The sequence below is a fragment of the Lepisosteus oculatus genome, chromosome 4 (genome assembly GCF_040954835.1).
Source record: "Lepisosteus oculatus isolate fLepOcu1 chromosome 4, fLepOcu1.hap2, whole genome shotgun sequence".
In the NCBI taxonomy this organism is placed as follows: domain Eukaryota; kingdom Metazoa; phylum Chordata; class Actinopteri; order Semionotiformes; family Lepisosteidae; genus Lepisosteus; species Lepisosteus oculatus.
This window is the reverse complement of record NC_090699.1, coordinates 4,236,507-4,257,342: the sequence shown is the minus strand read 5'-3', so window position 1 is coordinate 4,257,342 and position 20,836 is coordinate 4,236,507. Positions and strand designations below refer to the sequence as shown.

The following is a 20,836-nucleotide window of genomic DNA, read 5'->3' as shown; positions in this document are numbered from 1 at the left end:
ATGGCCAGAGAGACAGAGAGAGGAAACTGGACTCTGTTTATAGAGAGAGGAGAGGGCAAGCTGGACGATGAAGGTCAGGTGCTCAGGCTCCAGGAACGTTACAATATTTTACATGTGAAATTCTCCCTCTCAGCTGCCATTGGCTGGGTGATAGTAGATGTGTAACAGCTACAGTGCAACTTGCAGGATGTGAACATCATTCTAATCACTACTGGTCTGTTTTATAAGTGGTTATTTGCAATAAATTACAGAAAAAATATTTTTAAAGCCTCTGTGTATAGTATATTTTAAATAAGATTACTCTTCTTAGCCATATACAATTTCTTGCATTAGGAATTTGTCTTTTCACAGACCCCAGCTTGTTCTCCATGAGAAGCATAGACAGGGAGAGAGAAGCTTGGGGTCAAGAGCAGGGTCAGCCACTTACACAGCACCCCTGGAGCAGCTGGGGTTCAGGGCCTTGCCCAAGGGCCCAATGGAGTAGGATTTCTCTGCCCACTGCAGGATTTGAACCAGCAACCTTCCAGTCACAGGGGCAGACCCTGAGCCACAGTGCCACTGCTCTACCATGTTGATTTATTTAATAATCAACATGTAATAATCAACATCAACATAATCATAGTTCTCAGATGACTCTGCAATTGTGGGATGTATCAAGGGTGAGCAGGAGGAGGAGTACAGAGGACTGGTCAGCAGCTTTGTGGAGTGGTGTGGGGTGAACCACTTGGAACTGAATGTTACAAAGACAAAGGAACTGGTGGTAGATTTCAGGAGGAAAAAGGTCAAACCTACTCCTGTCTACATCCATGGGAGTGGCGTGGAGATGGTGGACTCGTACAAGTACCTGGGAGTGCACATCGACGATAGACTGGAATGGTCTAAGAACATCGAGGCCATCTATAAGAACGGACAGAGCCGACTTTACTTCTTGAGGAGGCTCAGGTCCTTCAATGTGTGTAGTAAGATGCTGCACATGTTTTATCAGTCGGTGGTAGCGAGTGCCATTTTCTACGCAGTGGTGTGCTGGGGCTCTGGGATTAGAGCAGTAGATTCCAAAAGGCTGAACAAGCTCATCAGGAGAGCGAGCTCTGTCATTGGGTCTGACCTGGACCCCTTGGAGGTAGTGGCTGAGAGGAGAATGATGTCCAAACTAGAGGCCATCATGGACAACTTCTCCCATCCCCTCTATGACAGGCTTGCAGGAATGAAGAGCACGTTCAGCAATAGACTGATTCATCCACGGTGCGACAGGGAGCGCTACAGGAGGTCATTCTTGCCGTCTGCCATAAGACTGTACAACGCATCCACCGTGCGTCTTGGCAGAGGCAACAGCGACAGTGACCTGTTTCTGGACTAAACGCATATACACATCTACTGCTACATCTGTTCTCTTTCTTTTTCTTTTTCTTTTTCCCGTTTACAACCACTTTTGTGCAATATATGCCAGGGACCTGTGCAATACATTTATATCTATATTTATATTCATACGTGTGATACGATTTTCTGTGTACTGTTCTGTTCTAGTTTCCTCTTGTGTGTCCGGACTGTGAGTAACTCTTGTATTGTATTGTATTGTATGTATTGTACTATTAGTATATAATTCGTTACACTGTGGCTGTGTTGTGTGTGTTAAGCTGCTGTTGCACTGCAATTTCCCTCACGGGATCAATAAAGTATCTATCTAAAATAAAATTAACCTTTTCTAATTACTATTTATACACAATTTCTAATAATTCTGTGTAATCTATTAAATTAAAAAGAATATTTATGTTGGTTACCAATATTGTGAAATACTGTACAGTATGTTATCTAGAGCTGTGTAATCATTGTATTTCATGAAATTGTTTATCGCTACTGTACAGTATGATTCATGCAGAAAGGCACTAACGGGTTAATACATATTTTATTGGCGAGAAATGGCGAGAGTGACAGAGTCTCTAATCTATCACTGAACTCACAGATAAACTGTAGAGAGACAGACCTTCTCATCTATCAGAGAGAACAGGGATAAGAGGAGTCAGTTCTGTGGAAGTTCACAGCAGAAAGGGTTGAATAAGATCCTGGGATCAATTACCATCGAACATATGGGCAGAACGACCTGCTCTCATGTTTTTTTGTTCAGTTGAATATAGAATATTTGTAAACATGGCTAATGTATTTTTTCAGCTTCTGCAGCCCTGATGTTGTGTCACTGACTGTCCTGTCTGTGTTTCTTTACAGGGGAGGAGAAACTCAATGGTGAGTAAATCAGTCAGACTCTCTGTGCTGTGTCCTGTAGTGATTTCAGCAGGAGCTCCTCTGTAAATGATCCTGCACCAGTTTTCTAACTGAATTGTATGTTATTATGATACAAGGTCCATGTAGAACAACTTGTTTATTAACACTTTTATTATAATTGACAGTTTATTTATGGGAGAAGCTATTAACTGCCAATTTGAACTTGAAAACTTAAACCAATTTGAGTGTCATCAGACACCAGAGCTCTGATGGTCTGAATCATGTCTTATTATTTCCAGCCATTCCTGTCATCCTCGCAGAACTGGGTAAGTGATCTTCTGTGTCTGTCAGATCACAGATCCACCAATACAAACACTAATGAATCATAATTGAGTTCACTGAATTGTTCTGCAGTTTACTGTACTCTACTGTAATTAACTATATTGCACTGGAGTGTATCCTTCCTTTATTTTTCTTCAGTAACACACAGGTATTTGATCAGTTGTGAAGATTTACAAAAGCAATAGAAGCTACAGAGAAAAAGAGAAATTCCTGTACAACAATGTCAATAAGGAGATTTTACTCAGTTTTGATTCCCTCTCAGTTTGATCCAAATGCACATTTTCAAAGTTAATATTTTAATGAAAACTTTAGTTTTAGACAACTTGCATGGGTGAAAAAAACTAACCGGCAGCACAAACTATAAAGTAAGAAATGCTGCTTGTATGAATATCAGTCATCTTTGCTCTAGTCTAATGTGTCAAAGACACATGTTCTCCACTCTTGTCTGAAAAGTCTCCCTTCAGACTGACAACAGGCCATCAGCCCCCTGTCCTGAGTGATCAGTCTGTATCTTGACACTGTGGGGGTCCTGCCTGTGTCCTGCTGTTACACACAGTGCCTGTAGAGCTGGAACAACACAGCTGGTTGTTACAGTACCAGCATCCTGCCACCAGAGGGTACCCAAGCCGATTGCATGTACCTCATCTGCTCTGGGGAGGTGTAGGTTAATCAGACCTCGTTAACCCACCACCAGACCTCCCCTTCAGCCTACCTGAACCCTGATCTGTGTCCACAGTGCTCAGTAGTGGGTTAGACCTTGAGAGCTACATGGCTCTTTCATTGTGATATCTTCCCAAGACTCCCTCTAGGTTTCTGGATTTTTGGCTTGCTTTTTCCACCTTGATTTCTGGATTTTGTCTGGATACTGGTCACTGTGGGTACAAGTCACTCAGTCAGTGATACTGGTCACTGTGGGTACAGGACCCTTAGTCTGTGTGAGAATTGCCAACACTTTCACTCATCTGACTGAACAATTAACAGTTTTCAGTATCAATGATTGGTCTTTAAATGTGAAATATTCCTCACTGTTGTTAACAGCAGACTGTTAATTTCTCATCTCTCAATGGCTCAAGCACCAGACTCCAGGGTGTCCTGTGATGTGTCTGTGTGTCTTATTGCCTTGTGCTGCTCAGTCCTATTGAGTGAGACTCCAGTCTTACAGCCACTGCTGCTCACACTCACTGACACTCTGATCCACACTGCAGTGGAGACTGGGGATCCTGAAATGAACTGAACTGACTGCAGACTGTAGGATAAACTCTGCTATAATAACAGGTAAGAAGCAATAATGGTCTTTAAGACAATAAAGATCTACTCTCTCTCTGCAGATGCTGTGAAGCGAGCTCCTATCCCTAAATCACGTATGTACACTGTGTGAAACTCTGTGATCTGACAGCACTGTCTGTACTGACATCTTATTACCAGAGTGTGACTGTGATTAACAGTGTCTGTATCTCTGTGTTCCAGTGTGTGACTGTGATTAACAGTGTCTGTATCTCTGTATTCCAGTGTGTGACTGTGATTCAGTGTCTGTATCTCTGTGTTCCAGTGTGTGACTGGGATTAACAGTGTCTGTATCTCTGTGTTCCAGTGTGTGACTGGGATTAACAGTGTCTGTATCTCTGTGTTCCAGTGTGTGACTGTGATTTACAGTGTCTGTATCTCTGTGCTCCAGTGTGTGACTGTGATTAACAGTGTCTGTATCTCTGTGTTTCAGAATGGCAGTGGCTGTGCAGTGCTGCAGGTAGGTTTGTTTCCTGTTGAAGATATAGACACAGTACTGCTACTGAGTACTAATATTAATGAGTATTGAGTCCTGGTGAGAAATGTACTGATGAGAGAGTGAAGGAGAAACAGTGTGATTGAGGTTCACTGCAGGTTCAGATCACATTCCTGTGAAAAACATAATCTCCTTTCACAGTGATCATGTTGTCATTCAGCCAGTGGACTCATGTCTGTGTTGGACTGACTGAGCTATAAAATCACACAACTTCCTAAATGAAAACCTTTTTACACTAAGAAAAGCTGACAGTTTGTAGGAGAACTACGTGTCTGGGGTACAGATCATGACTCTGTGATGTGGGAGTCCCACACAGAGGCGCATTAATACGCAGATATTAGAGAATCCGTTATTACAATAATCACACAACTGATGGTGACTAATCATCACAAACATGTACAGACTAAGGACTCAATAGATCACAGTAACAACAATATGTCACTGCTTAATAATAATAAGAAGAATTGCTGACACTCACAATGTTTATTATTATTATGATGAAGGAGCATGAGGTCAGTTTTTGTGCTTTAATCAGAGCAAATATTCCACACAAAGATTCAGCATTAACATCAGAAAACCACAGCCTGCAGACTCAGACTCTCTGCACAGGAGATCATAAATCTTTTACAGAGCCTAATTACTCACTCTTAACCTCAGATAATAAAGAACCGACAACACAAACAATTCACACTGGTGCTCGATCTCCTTCAGAGATATTAGACGTAAATCCAGCGAACAGCACAGCCTGATAACCCACGCCCTGTCACACTATAAACTATATCTTTACATGACCTTTGCCCTGTTCACCTGTCTGGGGTATAACCCCAGTATTGTCTGTGCTGGACACAGTGTCCCCCAGGACACTACAGCTCAGTACTGACCCTCTCCTTTCTTCTGTACAGGTGAAGGCAGCCCCATCCCTGACCTGCGTAAGTCCACTGTGTGTAAAGTCACAGCTCCTGCTGGGCTCCAGCTCTCTCCCTGTCAGTGTGTGTGGAGGACAGAGGGGTATTTAAAGGTGATGTGGTGTTAATGGGGGATGTGTGACTGTGACTAACAGTGTCTTTATCTCTGTGTTCCAGTGTGTGACTGATTAACAGTGTCTTTATCTCTGTGCTCCAGTGTGTGTCCATGATTAACAGTGTCTGTATCTCTGTGTTTCAGAGTGGCAGTGGCTGTGCAGTGCTGCAGGTAGGTCTGTCTCTTCTTGATGATAGAGATGCTGTTTTAAGCCCTAGTGTCTGGGGTTATTGAGTTCTTGAGACCAGAAGGTCTCTTTGGTGTGAGATGGTCATTCATGATGTGTAAACAGAAGGAGATGTATTTCAATCCCATGTTTCTGTAACATCCTATAAGTAATCTCAGTGGAGATCAATCAAAGTTTCATGGTGGGAGTTTCTGTCTCTATCCTGTATGTGGCATTACGCGGGGGCATGTCCAGTGTGGAGGCGGAGCCCTGGTCCAGTGTGGAGGCGGAGCTCAGGTTGAAGGGCGGAGCCTGGCCTCTGTAGTCCAGCTGTCCTGGCTCATCCAGTCCCAGAGGGGATTGCTCCCCGATAAGGCGTTTTTCTTTGCTTTTTCTTTTTTCCTGTCCCATCACATATCTTCACCAGGGCAGACAGACACACACACACACACATACACACGCACGCACGCGCATCTTTTTTTCATACACAAAGATTTGGTTTGGTTTGGCACCTCCAGACTGGACCCCGCTAAATAGCCTGGCGGCCATGAGACACAGCGGTAAACTTTCTTTTTGACTTTTTGTTTATTTTTTATTTCTAATTGGTCTCTGCTTACCGTCCCCTCACCAGGGCATTGACGTTTTACCAGTGCCTCCACTGTCACATGTGTTTCAGTCCAATGGTCAGTATGAGTCTCTCTTGGAGGGGCTGACAGTGTAGAAAACTCATTTTCCCTGAAGGCCATGTGCTCTGGTCTCCGCTCACTCCTGACTGAGGGTCTACAGGCTGAATGTGACAGAGCCTGGATTTGGGAATAACTGTGGAATATCAGGAGGAATCAGGAGCAGAGCCAGTCTCATAATAACAAGCCATTCAAATCCTGAGGAGAAACACTGTTAAAGGTTGGGCTAAAAGGATGGTATAATGACAGTACTCTTCCCCTGTAGTTCCACAGACACACAGCCTCTTGTGAGCGGCAGCAGTGGGACTCTGGTACAGGGGCTCCTCTGGGGCCTGTAGGCCTCTCTCTTGTCTGAGAAATGGCTGCTTCTCTTCACATGTCAACCAGGCTGATGGGTCAGCAGGAAGAAACATTATAAAATCACCTTTTCTTCTTCTGTTTCCCTCTTTCCTCTGGCTGTGTTAATATTGTGTTTTCAGGAGCTGAACCTCTTTAACCTCCAGCCCCTCAAAGGTCATTCCCACCTGGAGTGTTTGTGTCCAGAACATCTTGCAATATCTTGGACAGGATAGAGAGTACAGGTTTGGCTTAGGGTCTGAATTATGATTTGATATATCTTATTCGATACATAAACTAGGAAGAAATATCCCCCCGAAAAAAACAACAACAAACATTTCATTTCTTCAAAAGTCATTATTTCAGGAAGCAGCACATGTAGTTAGCTATTTTTCCAGGCCATGTCCAATATATCTACTACTTTTTTAGCAGTAGTATTGAGCTACAATGATTGAGAGATTATTCTCTCTTTTTCAGCCTTTCTATTCTCCAGGAGTAAAAAAATAAGAACTGAGAACAATCTCTTTGATCTTCACTATACTGACAGGCAGACAAAAGAAAGATAGTATTTATTAAGTATTAAAAGTTCATAAGTATTTATTCAGTATTAAGTATTAAGAGTTTATACTTAAGTATGAAATAAGTGAAAATATCAGTCGGCTTTCCACTGTTTTCCAGTCTCATCACTGAACTTAAGGCGCTCTGAGGCCAGAAATGAATTCAGGTGTTTTTATAAATTCATGTAGGTGGCTTTGTCGGTCTTCTAGGCTCCAGGAGTCATAAAATATGAGCTGATAAGAATATCTTTGATCTTCACTAGATTGACAGGCAGACAAGCAAAGGGGAGTATTTACTCAGTATTACGTATTAATAGTTTACACTGAAGTATTAAGTATGAGGAGAGTATTAAGTCAGTATTCATTAGTCATGCGAATAAAGCTTCTTGAATTTAATCGATTAAAACCCCCATTCGCTCTGGGCATGTATAAGCCCCGCCCCCCGTCTCTCGGTGGTCAGAGCTCACTGATTGACAGCTGGAGTCTCCTATCAGAGAGGCGGACAGTGAGCGCGAGCAGTCTGAAGTCAGTATGAGCGCCTCTGTTTCTCTCGTCTTTCTCTCCGGGTTTCTGGATGTGTTATTTCTGCTTTAAACTGAACACTTTGGATATTTCTTCGCATTTTCAAAGTAAGTGTGAAGGCTTTCTTATATTTCAGTAAGGCTTTGCTTTCTCCATGATATATTTTTTTTTTTTCTGTAAAAACTTGCATTATGCAGTCTTTGAATTCAGCACTTTTTTATTCTGCGTCGTCAGGAAAATGGTCTCAGAGAAGATGAACGAGCTGCTGAACTGGGATTTGAAATAAACCGGTTTAACAGACAGGCTGTCCAGTTTCTTACAGTATACAGGTCGTTGTGGTGGGTTGTGAAGTGTTTGAAAGCGAGTGGTCGGGCTGTAGTTTCTCCTGCAGTCCGGTCGGTCCTGTGTTTATTAATAATGTTGTTTAAAAACATGAAGTTTCATCGCTGTGAAAACAAGTGTTTAATGTTTGTATTTAGAGGATATTGGGATCACTCCCATGTGTAACACTAGTGAAACAGTGAAGAAGATGTCGTTTCTCTGGAAGGGAAGAGCAGTCATTAGTAATTGACTGGTGTTTCTCTCTCGGTGTGTTTGGGGACAAAGACATTTCACAGTCTGATGGAGTTGAGTTGGACTGTGATCGGCAGGAGCCTGTTGTGATGTTTGTGTTTTATTCCCCAGCTGCTGTGACTCTGGACCCTGATACAGCTCACTGTGAGCTCAGCCTGTCTGAGGATGGGAAGAGAGTGAGACGGGGACAGAGGAAGAGTCTCTCTGACAATCCTCACAGATTTGATTACTGGTCCTGTGTCGTGAGCAGGGAGGCCTTCACCTCAGGGAGACACTACTGGGAGGTGGAGGTGAATGACAGCTGGAGAATAGGAGTGACCAGAGAGTCTGCAGAGAGGAAAGGGGGGATCAGCTTCTCTCCCCAGCAGGGTTACTGGTGTCTGGAGTCTCACCCTTATGGTTTCTCTGCCCTCACTGCCCCTGTGACCCCTCTCCCCCTCAGTCTGCAGCCCAGGACGCTGGGGGTGTGTGTGGATATTGAGGAGAGGAAGGTCTCCTTTTACACAGTGGAGTCCAGAGCTCATCTCTACACTTTCACTGACATGGTCTTCACTCAGGGGGAGAAGATCTATCCTGTCTTCTGTACCCGGGATCAGTATAGAGACCTTGAGCTGCTGCCTGCTGTCAGTGTGGAGATTAAACCCGTCACTGACTCATGAACACAGGCTGACTCTCTCCCAGCTCTCTGTCCACTGCTCACACTGGGAGACGGGTTTACTGTGAGGTCAGAAATATAGTAGGAATTGTAGAAATGATGTTGTGTTTAATTTTTTTAATTTACTATAACACATTTAAACAGGGGAAAATAACATGTACGAGAGAGAGCGAGATAACGCGCTACCAGCCTGCTGTACTCCTGACTTGTAAATATCTCTGGAAACCCTGCTGTGTTTTTTTCTAATTTTTGAGAAAATAAACTTTTAAAAATGAAATCCCGTGTGAGTCTCTCCTGCGCGCGCCGGTGACTGTGAAGCTGCCAGATCGGGGAGGGACCCGATGACGTCACCACAGCAGGAGGAACAGGGACTGTGACGCAGACAGGAAGTGGCTCAGGGTGGTTATGGGAGTTGTAGTTTATCACCAGCGCTGTGTCTGTGAGCAGCTCCAGCCAGTCTAATACCCGGCTCACTTTAATACGGGGATACATGACTATATTCAGTTTTTTGTTCGTTTGGGGTTTATTTTTACTGTGGTGTTTTGTGAGAGACGTTTTATTTGATCTCTGATCGTTTTCTAGTCTTTTCTTTATTTTATTTCCCAATAAAGTTTGGTAATGGGCCAGTGAAAGCTCTGCTTTCCCAAGGGGAGTTTTTTTTTCTTCAGAGACAGTCTTGTCTTCCGTCCTGCCGTTTGGACATTTCATGTGGACGATTCTCTGTCCGCAGAGGGACTGTGTCGTGAGAGGTAGTTTTAACACACTCCCTTGTGCGCTGGTTAGTGTGGTAATTGTGAGACGCTCCCTAGAGCAAGCGGGTTAGAAGATGGCGACAGACCTGCTGTTCTAGTAAGAAGTGAAGTTAAACTCATTCCTGGTGTTGTGTTCAGCTGTGTTTAATATATATAAACTAACCTGAAACACGAGAGACTGCACCGCGAGATTACGGCACTGTTTCGGCAGTTTGTGTATTCAACATCATTATCTGAGGGATTATTTTTGAAACTTTGGGATGTACAGTATATAAATATATTTCATTTCGCTTATTTTAGTTCCTCTGTCCTGAAACAAAACGCGCTACAATGCGTTACTTGTTTGCCACTTTTGTTTTAATCCTAGCCGTGTCCAGACTCTCAGAACAAGCTGAAAAGCTCCTAATTCTGCATCTCCGACCACATTTGAAATATTTCACTTTGTTCACTTCGTGACGCAGTGCTGTACCGCGGAAAACACTGTTGACAAAATGAATATCAAACTTCGAGCTGTTCAATTATTCTCTTAGAAATACATTTTATTATACAAATAAATTCAACTGCTTGACTAAAATGTCTCTATGACTACAGTGTTGTAAAAACAATGTTGTAAAAGGTGTGTTCCATATTAGACAGGTCTCAACTAAAATACTTATTATAATTTAAATAATTATAATAATTATAATTACAATTTAGTCCGCTAGACTAAATGTTGGTGACTAGAAAGTGACTAATAGATACTGACAGACGGAGTGTCCCACACTGACAGACTGAAGAAACTGAGTGTCTTTAGTCTGAAGGCAGTGTCCCACACTGACAGACTGAAGGAACTGAGTCTCTTTAGTCAGAAGGGAGTGTCCCACAGTGAATCTAGTGAATCTGTATCTCGTGAAGCAGTCTGTACAGTAAAGTCTCAGTTCAGTTATTGGTTCTATAGTGTTACATTTAGAGATGCACAGTTAAAACATAGTTTTTCCGTTTTTAAAGTGCAAGTGTTTTTGCAAAATGTATGATGTTTTTCTGTGTCTGTCAATGACATTTCTGTAGTTAGCAATCAGGACCTCCCACTGGTCATGTTAGTGGTCTGTCTTTGATGGTGTTGAGGTGCTGTACCCCCTGTGTGTTCAGGAAAGGAGAAGGAGGAGAACTCATAGGCTCACAGGACACGTCCAGGAGAGAAGCTGTGCAGGACGTTGCTCTGAGACTCCTGTCAAGATTCTGATCACCCAGTAAATAAACCTGTGAACTTTGGTTTCGCTGGTTTCTTGCCTAAATAATGCTTTTACATATGAAGTAATGTGGTTATACATGAATCAATGTTATACAGTACAATAATCATTTTAAATTTTAAAGACTGAATCCAAGTAAAATGATTACAGTGTCTTCACATACATGATTTAAAAAGCAGTCCACCATACATGGACATTTTTTCCTACCATAATCACCCCCATTAATAAAGTTTTTTTTTAAACAATCCACAACCTGTGCAAGTAGTCTGTTGTTCTCAGGTAATTTAACACTGACTAAAACTAAAAGGATACCTTCTGTATCTCAAACACTGGCTTTAGGGCCTTGATGAAAGCTCAAGTTCCAAGGATCCAAAAGCAACATCATGTCTGCAGGTTGTGTCCAAAGAAAGTCAGTGCAAATCACAGCAATACTGCAGATTTAAAACTGCACTTAGAGGCGCAGCTTTAAAGTGAACCTGGACAGTTAATCACAAACAAGACAGATGAGGCTACAGGTGAACTCAGTCTACGGGTCAGCTAAATTAGTTTTATTTCTGTAACCAAAATGTGCAGTTTTCTGTGTGGCTTGTTATGGTCTTTGAAAAGGCAATATATTTTTGTTGAACACATGAGTCGGCCTAAATATTATAGACTCTGCAAATATTTTTCTCCTTAATATCACTGGTACTTCTATCAGTTGAAAACTGAACAGAACCACATTTTCTATTAAAAACTGCACATCTCTTAATAAACAGATGAAGATGTGTTTTACTGCTGTGAGCTCTTCTGTCTGTGTTGAACCAACTCTTCTCCCCATCAGATAAGGTTTGTCCTGGAGGGAAGTGGTTCTGTTGCTCAGTCTGACCCTCCTGTCAGATCAGGGTTTGTCCTGGAGGGTCAGTTGCTCCATGGCCGAAACGTTGTGTTTTCTTTCTTCTCTTTTCAGCATGGAATAAACCTATAACTTGTTCCTTATAAGCTTTATAATGTTGGAACAAGCACATTAAAACCACAACCCACTGTAAATTAGCAAGTTAAAGACTTTGATGGACCAAATATTTCTGCATAATTAAAATATTTATGAAGAAGGTGGAAGGTTGTGTACTTTTGTCCAACTGAGAAATCTTGCTTTTCTAAAATATACTTACAGATGCAGCCATTCAAAGTACGCGACACAGACACGTACCGCGGGTAATTGGCTATGGCCTCGCGCATCGTGACACAAAATACCGCGGTACGTGATTGGTTGACCGACAGGGGCACTCGTGGTGCGTTGGTCGGTCGTAGAAAGATTTAAATGTTTTTACTGTGCCCGTTTAAGTATTGAATATTTATATGGAATTTTACCACTGAAGGGAAATCTTAGTAGCTGAGCATAAAAAGAATAGGAGCATACTGTAACGCGTGTGAAGGCCATAAACTATATTAATTTTGGAACATAAACATACAGTATATGGCTGGTCTCGGTACTTTAAAGAAAACATACACACCAGTATTCCATTTCTCCCTAAACATTTTAAGCATCGAAGTCTTTAACTAACGTGATACCGGAGTCAACAAGCATACTTTTAGAATTTGATTAAAAGGGAATATAATATGGAATCGTGTATCTAAAGAAATTAATAACGATATAATTATATTCATGTACCGCAACACAAGAATAGTACACGCTGTACGATGTCTGTTGATACTGTTTCTGTAGGGCTTTTTCAACACTCCTCATGCGACCTTGCCAGTGGCGCTGTTTGTTAGGTTCCTGACTCATACATCACAGGTTGGGTGTTTGAATCCAGCTGGAGCCATGACTTTTTTTTTAACAAACATTTCTTTGAAAAAATAAAACTTTTCCCTGGGTCAGAGATTAAATAAAACTTCACTCGCACCAAACAAATTATCACACACTGAACATTGAACATGTTGACCCAACTATGTCTCACAATACTTTTATGGTACATTACTTTGCTAAAATGTATTTAAAAATAAAAACGATTACAAACGCCAGCAGAGAGAGAGACACACACACAATTCTTCATTGTCAAAAAGAAATTGTTTTTTACTTTGTCAGCACCCACACAAACACAAACGCGTTATTAATGAAATGCTTTTATTCATTCTTAATCGAACTCACAAGTTGTCACCTGTTGTTGAAGCTCTGTGAGACTAGACTCACACATGGCTAGACTTGACTATTTAACCGTGAGATTATGTTTATGTTTATTAATCTTCCTTGTTATGCACTGAGAATGATAAGCACCCCAAACACGAGGGCGGCGTAGCGGTCGGCTCTGGCTTTCCCATCTATACCGATACACTGAAGTACAACCCCCTCCTTCTCTTGAGTGGTGGGCAACAGTTGGATATCTGGGAGAATTGTTCGTTCTACTGGCGTCTGTGAATTCAGCAGGATTTTATCGTCTTTCATTTTGTTACTTTATACATTTTAGAAACGTTTAATCTATACAAACACCACAAAACTATTTTCGATTGTATTTCTAAATGTTATGTTACACTTACAGTAGTTCACTGTTTTAAATACATCTAATTAAGAAAGTTAGGTGTTAGCATAAACTATTAGTAATCGATAATATTGAATTAGCACTGTAATAAGTTGTTGCACTTTCCCCCACATCTTGTAAAAACATATTTTCATTGTTCAAATATACATTAAATCTGACTATCATATAATAAGTTAAATACAAAACCAAAGAAAAAACAGGGTAAAATATAATTCAAAATATTTTGCTAACAATGTTAACTGTTTATAAATAATCAATTGTATTAACTAAGGAGTAGGATGGCATTTCTTTGAAAAAATAAAATAGAAATATTATGGATAATTAATTGACTTTTTATATTTCTAAATATCACAACATGTTCGAATCCAAGTCATTTTTAATAACAATGGGTAAACTGGGTAAACAATCACAAAGAGCTCGCTGGCAGGTGGTGACGGAGAGGAAAAATAAAGGCAGCTTTTAACTCCGCAAGTCTGAGTTTTTGGGTCCGACCTATCCGAACCCGACTCCTCTTGCCAGAAACCTCTGAATTGCGTTTTGTCTTTTTTTAAATTACAACCCAAAAGTCTTAATTCCGTCTTAATTAAACGTTTAAAATACACGATTCGAATAGAAAGAAATCCTCTTCCTGGTATGTAGAACAGACCAGCAGGTCTTTTTTCCCCAATCAGAGGGGTGTCAGATGGTGTCAGCCAATCACCATTCTGAAGCCCTACCGTAATCTCTGGTATAGGGACACCCCAGAATACTGGTCTTGGTACCGTATTTCACAGAACAAAGACACACCAGTATTCCATTTCTCCCGTGTCCTGTCACAGTGCAGTAGGAAGTGCACCTCTGTCTCTATTTCTCCCTGCTTGCTGGCAGTGGGAGCACAGCCTGTCCTCTCTGGGTAACCAGGTGTTTCACGCATGAAAAGTGGTTATTAACAATCCAAACCTGTTTTATTTATTTTATTTTTATTTAGATTAAGAGTTCCCGTCACCCCCATTTCCATTTAAATCGCAAACCCGTGTTTAATTAAATGTCTTTATACACAGCTGTATGAGTTCCACCAGCCAGGACAGGAGGCTCTACTGTACACAGAGAGGGGCAGGAGGGGGGAACAAGCTGTCCAGCCATGTGGAATGCTACAGAACCCTAAACAGACAATACACAGGGGGAGGGCGAGCGAGAGAGAGAGTTTTTTGCCCTTTGTCAAAAAAACCCAAATCACTCGGGGCAGAGACTCTGGGGGGATCATTGTGTGGTACAGAGCGGAGCTCAGTCACTCCATGCAATTAGTAAAGAGAGAAGAGTCAAAAATTGATTTAAGGACGATCTGTCAAAGTGCAATGAAATACAATATTGTTGTTGTTGTTATTGTTCTTTTGATCCTGTAAAGCGTTTTGAGAAGCCACCTTTAAAGGCGATATATAAAAGCGCTGATTCTTATGGAATGTGTTTTCTTTCTTCTTTTCTTCAGCATGGAATAAACCTATTACTTGGTTCTTATGGATGCCCGGTTCCGCCGGGGATTAAAGAAACCCCCTCATGGAATCGCATATCTAAGGAAATAGCAGTGTAACTATATTCATGCACAAACAGTGGCATGTTACATTATTAATTTGGGTGTCTCCTCTTGCCAGAAAGCTCTCAATTGCATTTTGAGTGCGGTTTTTGACTTTTTTAAAATTGCAACCCATAAATAAAGCTGATACTGTATAGACTTTTAATTATTTTAAACTGTATTACAGCAGCACAATGCACAATAAAACGTAAATTGCAAAAATGCACTTGGAATCTGTCCAAGCCCTACTTTGTCAGGCATTTTCTTTTACTGTAACGGACATAAAAACTCCCTTGCTTTTAACAGAGCGTTTCATAATTTCTAACTATGAAAATTATTTAAACTGCGACACTCATCATTCAACCGGAGCTCAAAATATCACAAGGATCCTCAAGAGCACAGCAAAGACTGTATTAAAAGAAACTCGTATCTCAAGAAATTAATAAGATATGATTATATTCGTGTACTGCGACAGGGCTGTGTAGGGCTGTTTCACCTCTGTCTTCATGTGACTTGATTCAAAAGCCATTTAGCAAAGAGGGGATGAGAAGAGTGACAGACTAGTATACTTCAGATCTTTTTATCTGAACCAGGGAGAATCTGATCATGTTTCTCTATAACAATAATAAAAAACTTTATTTTATATATCACCTTTAAAAGTGGCATCTCAAAGCAATACAGAAGATGTAAAATCTATACTAAAAAGCTGTACACCACCTGCTATATAGAGACATATTGTAATACTTCAAGAGATCAACAAAGACAACAGAAAAATATATGTGTACTGAATAAGATACTGTCGATGGGAATCCAAGATTTTTTATCCATGCTAAGTAGTCTTTAATATTTCTTCATTACACAGTGAAGTCAAAATTCCGGGATGTGCCTACATGTACGCTGGGCAAACGTTCCGAGGTCAAATTCTTCCAGCACGGGGGGACCTTTAAAGTGGAGACGACGGCACCGAATATTTTTGGTGCGCCTTCTGTTTAAAGCCCTGGCCAAATATGAAGACAGTACAGTTAAACGGAATTAAAAACTACACATCCCAGTTACCATGGTGGTGCTTGTGATCATTGCGTTTAACCAACGAAACAGGGCGAAAAATCAGTCATGTGACTTTGGGGCAGAGTTTCGAAAGCTTAACCTATCAGCAAGACAGCAAAGACATTTTTCCAAGAAAGTTTAGCCTTTGTCACTAATGAAACCACTAAATAAAGACATACATATACAGTAGAAATGGACAATTAATTGACTTTTGTATTTCTAAATATCACAACATGTTCGAATCCAAGTCATTTTTAATAACAATGGGTAAACTGGGTAAACTATCACAAAGCTTTAGAGAACTTAACATTTTTATTATCAACAAATTGTAAATACGACGTTTACATTGGCGTTATTCATTTTTCACTTGAGTGTATGAAGGATTGTGAGAGCAGACCCCCCCTCTTAGGACGAGCAAATGATTGTTTACATTTTTATACAGAAATGGAGGCTGTATGGTTTACAATATGAACATTTACTGTCAAACTTTAAATCAACAATCGATTTAAAGACAATCTGTCAAAGTGCAATTAAATACAATGTAAACTGTATTACAGCAGCACAATGTAGAAGAGCTCGCTGGCAGGTGGTGACGGAAAGAAATAAAATCAAGGCAGCTTTTAACTCCCCAAGTCACACACCAATACTCCATTTCTCCCTAAACATTTTAAGCACCAAAGTCTTTCATGTGTTTTTCATCACCCTCTGCGGGAGTGCTGGCTGTGACGAACTAAACCGGTTTCACAGGTATTTTCAAGTGGTCGAGTCTTCAGCGGGAGGTGGGGACAAGCTGAAAAGTAACAGCCACCACAGCATTCCGTGATCTAACTAACAAGGATGGGACATTAGCTACCAATATGATAAAGGAATAACTTTTTATTTATTTGAACATTTCCATCCATAAATATCACAAGATGTTCGAATCCAAGTCATTTTTAATAACAACGGGTAAACTGGGTAAACTATCACAAAGCTTTAGAGAACTTAACAATAGCAATATTATGGACAATCAGTTGACAATAAATATAGAAAAGCACATATTAAATTTGGGAAATAGTTCCCTGGTTCTGCACCCCTGGGTGCTTCTCTCTCTGGTCGGGGCGCGAGAGCTCGCTGGCAGGTGGTGACGGAGAGGAAAAATAAAGGCAGCTTTGAACTCCGCCAGTCTGAGGTTTTGGGTCCGTCCTATCCGAACCCGACTCCTCTTGCCAGAAACCTCTGAATTGCGTTTTGTTTTTTTTTTTAAATTACAACCCAAAAGTCTTAATTCCGTCTTAATTAAACGTTTAAAATACACGATTTGAATAGAAAGAAATCCTCTTCCTGGTATGTAGAACAGACCAGCAGGTCTTTTTTCCCCAATCAGAGGGGTGCCAGATGGTGTCAGCCAATCACCATTCTGAAGCCCTACCATAATCTCTGGTATAGGGACACCCCAGAATACTGGTCTTGGTACCGTATTTCACAGAAATAATACACACCAGTATTCCATTTCTCCCGTGTCCTGTCACAGTGAAGTAGGAAGTGCACCTCTGTCTCTATTTCTCCCTGCTTGCTGGCAGTGGGAGCACAGCCGGTCCTCTCTGGGTAACCAGGTGTGTCAAACATGAAAAGGGGTAATTAACAATCCAAACCTGTTTTATTTATTTTATTTTTATTTAGATTAAGAGTTCCCGTCACCCCCATTTCCATTTAAATCGCAAACCCGTGTTTAATTAAATGTCTTTATACACAGCTGTATGAGCTCCACCAGTCAGGACAGGAGGCTCTACTGTACACAGAGAGGGGCGGGAGAGGGGGGTCAAGCCGATACATACTCTTAAAGTTTGATTAATAGGGAATTATCTTTCATCTAAAATCATCTAAAATCTAAAAGCTAAAATCCTGCTTGAATCCTTCTAAACTAAAAATTAGGCTCGAGAAGAGGCTCTGGTGAAATTTATCTTTTTTAAATTTCTCTTTTTTTCTTGGAAAAACATCTTACCTGCTGCGAACCAGGTAAGGATCACAGAAGGATTAAAAAAAGCCAGACAGGCAGGGGGAAGAGTGAGTCTAAATAAAGAGGTATCCAGGTAACAGTGAAGGTAACAGCCGCAGACGTGGCCTACTTAGCCTGCCAGGGTTACCCTACTCTCGCGGAGGAGGCCCACTGGGAGATAGCGCTGCAGGCGTTCCTCTGGGCCCTGGCGCCCACTGAGGCTGGCCGCGCCGGTCCCCTTGGAGCAGGCCCTGGCTCTGGCTGAGCAGGCTGATGCCGTATTCCTGGAGACCGGTGGGTGCCAACAGAGGGGCGCACGGGGAATCAGATGGGGAGGAGGAGACAGCCAGAGCAGCGACGCCAGGGGAGTGACGACGGCGGGTCATCTGCCACCGCTGTGGGGAGAGGGGGCACATCGCCCGGGAGTACCGGGCGCTGGAGCCCCGGGAACTCCGGAGGCCATCGGGAAACGGGAGCGGGGCAGCCTAAAGAGGGGAAGGCCACCTCTGCTTCCCGCTCTGGTCATCCCACACACCCCGACACCTCCCGCCCCGCCCGCCACGAGACTGATTCGTTCCCCCTGCCCCACCAACTCTCGCCGGCCCAAGTCAAGGCAACCAGCCACCTGCTGCAACCAGTCCAACCCCAGGATACAGTCCTCACGGACTGGGGCACGGTACTGTAGAAGGGGTGTTACACCCTCGCAGCCCCAAACTGCACGGTGAGCACCCTGGGGGTCCGGCTGCCTCGGGGCCTGGCAGGGTGATGGTCGAACCGGTGTCCACGAGGGCCTGGCAGGGTGATGGTCGAACCGGTGTCCACGAGGGCCCGGCAGGGTGATGGTCGAACCGGTGTCCACGAGGGCCCGGCAGGGTGATGGTCGAACCGGTGTCCACGAGGGCCCGGCAGGGTGATGGTCGAACCGGTGTCCACGAGGGCCCGGCAGGGTGATGGTCGAACCGGTGTCCACGAGGGCCTGGCAGGGTGATGGTCGAACCGGTGTCCACGAGGGCCTGGCAGGGTGATGGTCGAACCGGTGTCCATGAGGGCCTGGCAGGGTGATGGTCGAACCGGTGTCCACGAGGGCCTGGCAGGGTGATGGTCGAACCGGTGTCCACGAGGGCCTGGCAGGGTGATGGTCGAACCGGTGTCCACGAGGGCCTGGCAGGGTGATGGTCGAACCGGTGTCCACGAGGGCCTGGCAGGGTGATGGTCGAACCGGTGTCCACGAGGGCCTGGCAGGGTGATGGTCGAACCGGTGTTGACGAGGGCCTGGCAGGGTGATGGTCGAACCGGTGTCCACGAGGGCCTGGCAGGGTGATGGTCGAACCGGTGTTGACGAGGGCCTGGCAGGGTCTGCCCTCGGTGAGGCAGGGAAGGAATAAGCCAACTCTTCCCACAGCAGGCAGGGTGAAGCGCTCCTTGCTTAGAATAGCAATATTATGGACAATCAATTGACAATAAATATAGAAAAGCACATATTAAAATTGGGAAATTTGGTTTCAAAAGTCCTCATATCAACGATGCCTCTACTGCATTCCTCTACAGTGTGCTAATCTATTGTAGCGCATTCGCCCCCCTCTTAGGCTGCGCAAACGGTCTCTTAGATTTTTATAGAGAAATGGAGGCTGTACAGTATGCATTACAATATAAACATTTACTGTCAACCTTTAAATCAACAATTGATTTAAAGACGATCTGTCAAAGCGCAATGAAACCTATTACTCGATTCTTATGGACTCCCGGTCCTGCTAGGGATTAAAAATAACATGGAATCGCATATCTAAAGAAATAACAGTATACAGTAACTATGTTCATGCACAAACAGTAGCATGTTACATTATTAATTTGGGTGTCTCCTCTTGCCAGAAAGCGCTAAATTGCATTTTGAGTGCGGTTTTGGACTTTTTTTAAAATTACAACCCATAAATAAGCTGATACTGTTTAGACTTTTATTAATTTAAACTATTAGAGCAGCACAATGTGCTTTTTCATGCAGATGGCTGGTGGCATGTTCCATAAGAGTACGGTAATTAAAAACCATTAATATTTCGTTGGAGTTTAAATAAAGTTGATGTTTTATCTAGGGGACTTCTAAATGAAAACATGTGTCTGTCTTTCCGTGGGGGGAAGGGAATCTTCTTCCTCACCTTCAACCTTATCGCTCCCCCTTCACTCTCCCCATCTGATTAAGAATGAATAAAAGCATTGTATTTTTGTCTGGGTGCTGACAAAGTAAGCACTCTCTCTCTCCACTGGCGTTTGTAATCGTTTTTACTTTTAAATCCATTTTAGCAAAGTCATGTATTTCAAAAATCTTAGGATTTCTATATTTATGTCTTTATTTAGTGGTTTCATTAGTGACAAATGGCGAAACTTTCTTGGAAAAATGTCTTTTATGTAAACCATGTTTACTATTAATTCATTCAGGGCTTACTGACAGAATTGCTGTTTTTTATGCATGCCAAAAATATTCGGTGCCGTCGTCTCCACTTTAAAGGTCCCCCCGTGCTGGAAGAATTTGACCTCGGAACGTTTGCCCAGCGTACATATAGGCACATCCCGGAATTTTGACTTCACTGTGTAATGAAGAAATATTAAAGACTACTTAGCATAGATAAAAAGCTATATCCCATGGTATAAGTATCTTATACACATATCTTTTTCTGTTGTCTTTGTTGATCTCTTGAGGATCCTTGTGATATTTTGAGCTCTCGTTGAATGATAAAAGTGTCGCAGTTTAAATAATTTTCGTTGTTAGAAATTATGAAACGCTCTGTTAAAAGCAAGGGAGTTTTTCTATCTGTTATAGTAAAAGAAAATGCCCGAAGAACTAGGGATTGGACAGTTTTTCAGTGCTTGTACAATCGATGGAAATCTTCAAATAAATGTGCTAAAGAAATAAAAAAGTTAT

The 20,836-nt window shown here is 42.3% G+C and overlaps 3 protein-coding genes across 9 annotated transcripts in view; 2 read left to right on the top strand and 1 right to left on the bottom strand.

Annotated features, from left to right (window-relative positions):
• The window catches only part of LOC138238066 (butyrophilin subfamily 1 member A1-like), an 81,343-nt gene extending 77,333 nt beyond the window's left edge, over positions 1 to 4,010 (top strand). The window contains exon 8 of the mRNA XM_069187921.1: positions 3,765 to 4,010. Coding sequence (XP_069044022.1) covers positions 3,765 to 3,793 — 29 coding nt within the window. The 3' untranslated portion in view covers positions 3,794 to 4,010. The remainder of the gene's footprint in view (positions 1 to 3,764) is intronic.
• LOC107076270 (butyrophilin subfamily 2 member A2-like) overlaps positions 1 to 20,836 on the bottom strand; it is a 323,939-nt gene that overhangs the window by 40,974 nt on the left and 262,129 nt on the right. The window lies entirely within an intron of this gene.
• Positions 1 to 20,836, top strand: part of LOC102682209 (uncharacterized) — a 131,390-nt gene that overhangs the window by 13,957 nt on the left and 96,597 nt on the right. The window contains exons 6-8 of one of the 2 annotated variants that reach the window (XM_069187926.1): positions 352 to 414; positions 2,221 to 2,238; positions 2,517 to 2,543. In XM_069187926.1, coding sequence (XP_069044027.1) covers positions 352 to 414; positions 2,221 to 2,238; positions 2,517 to 2,543 — 108 coding nt within the window. The remainder of the gene's footprint in view (positions 1 to 351; positions 415 to 2,220; positions 2,239 to 2,516; positions 2,544 to 20,836) is intronic. The other variant, XM_069187927.1, reaches the window with a different exon arrangement.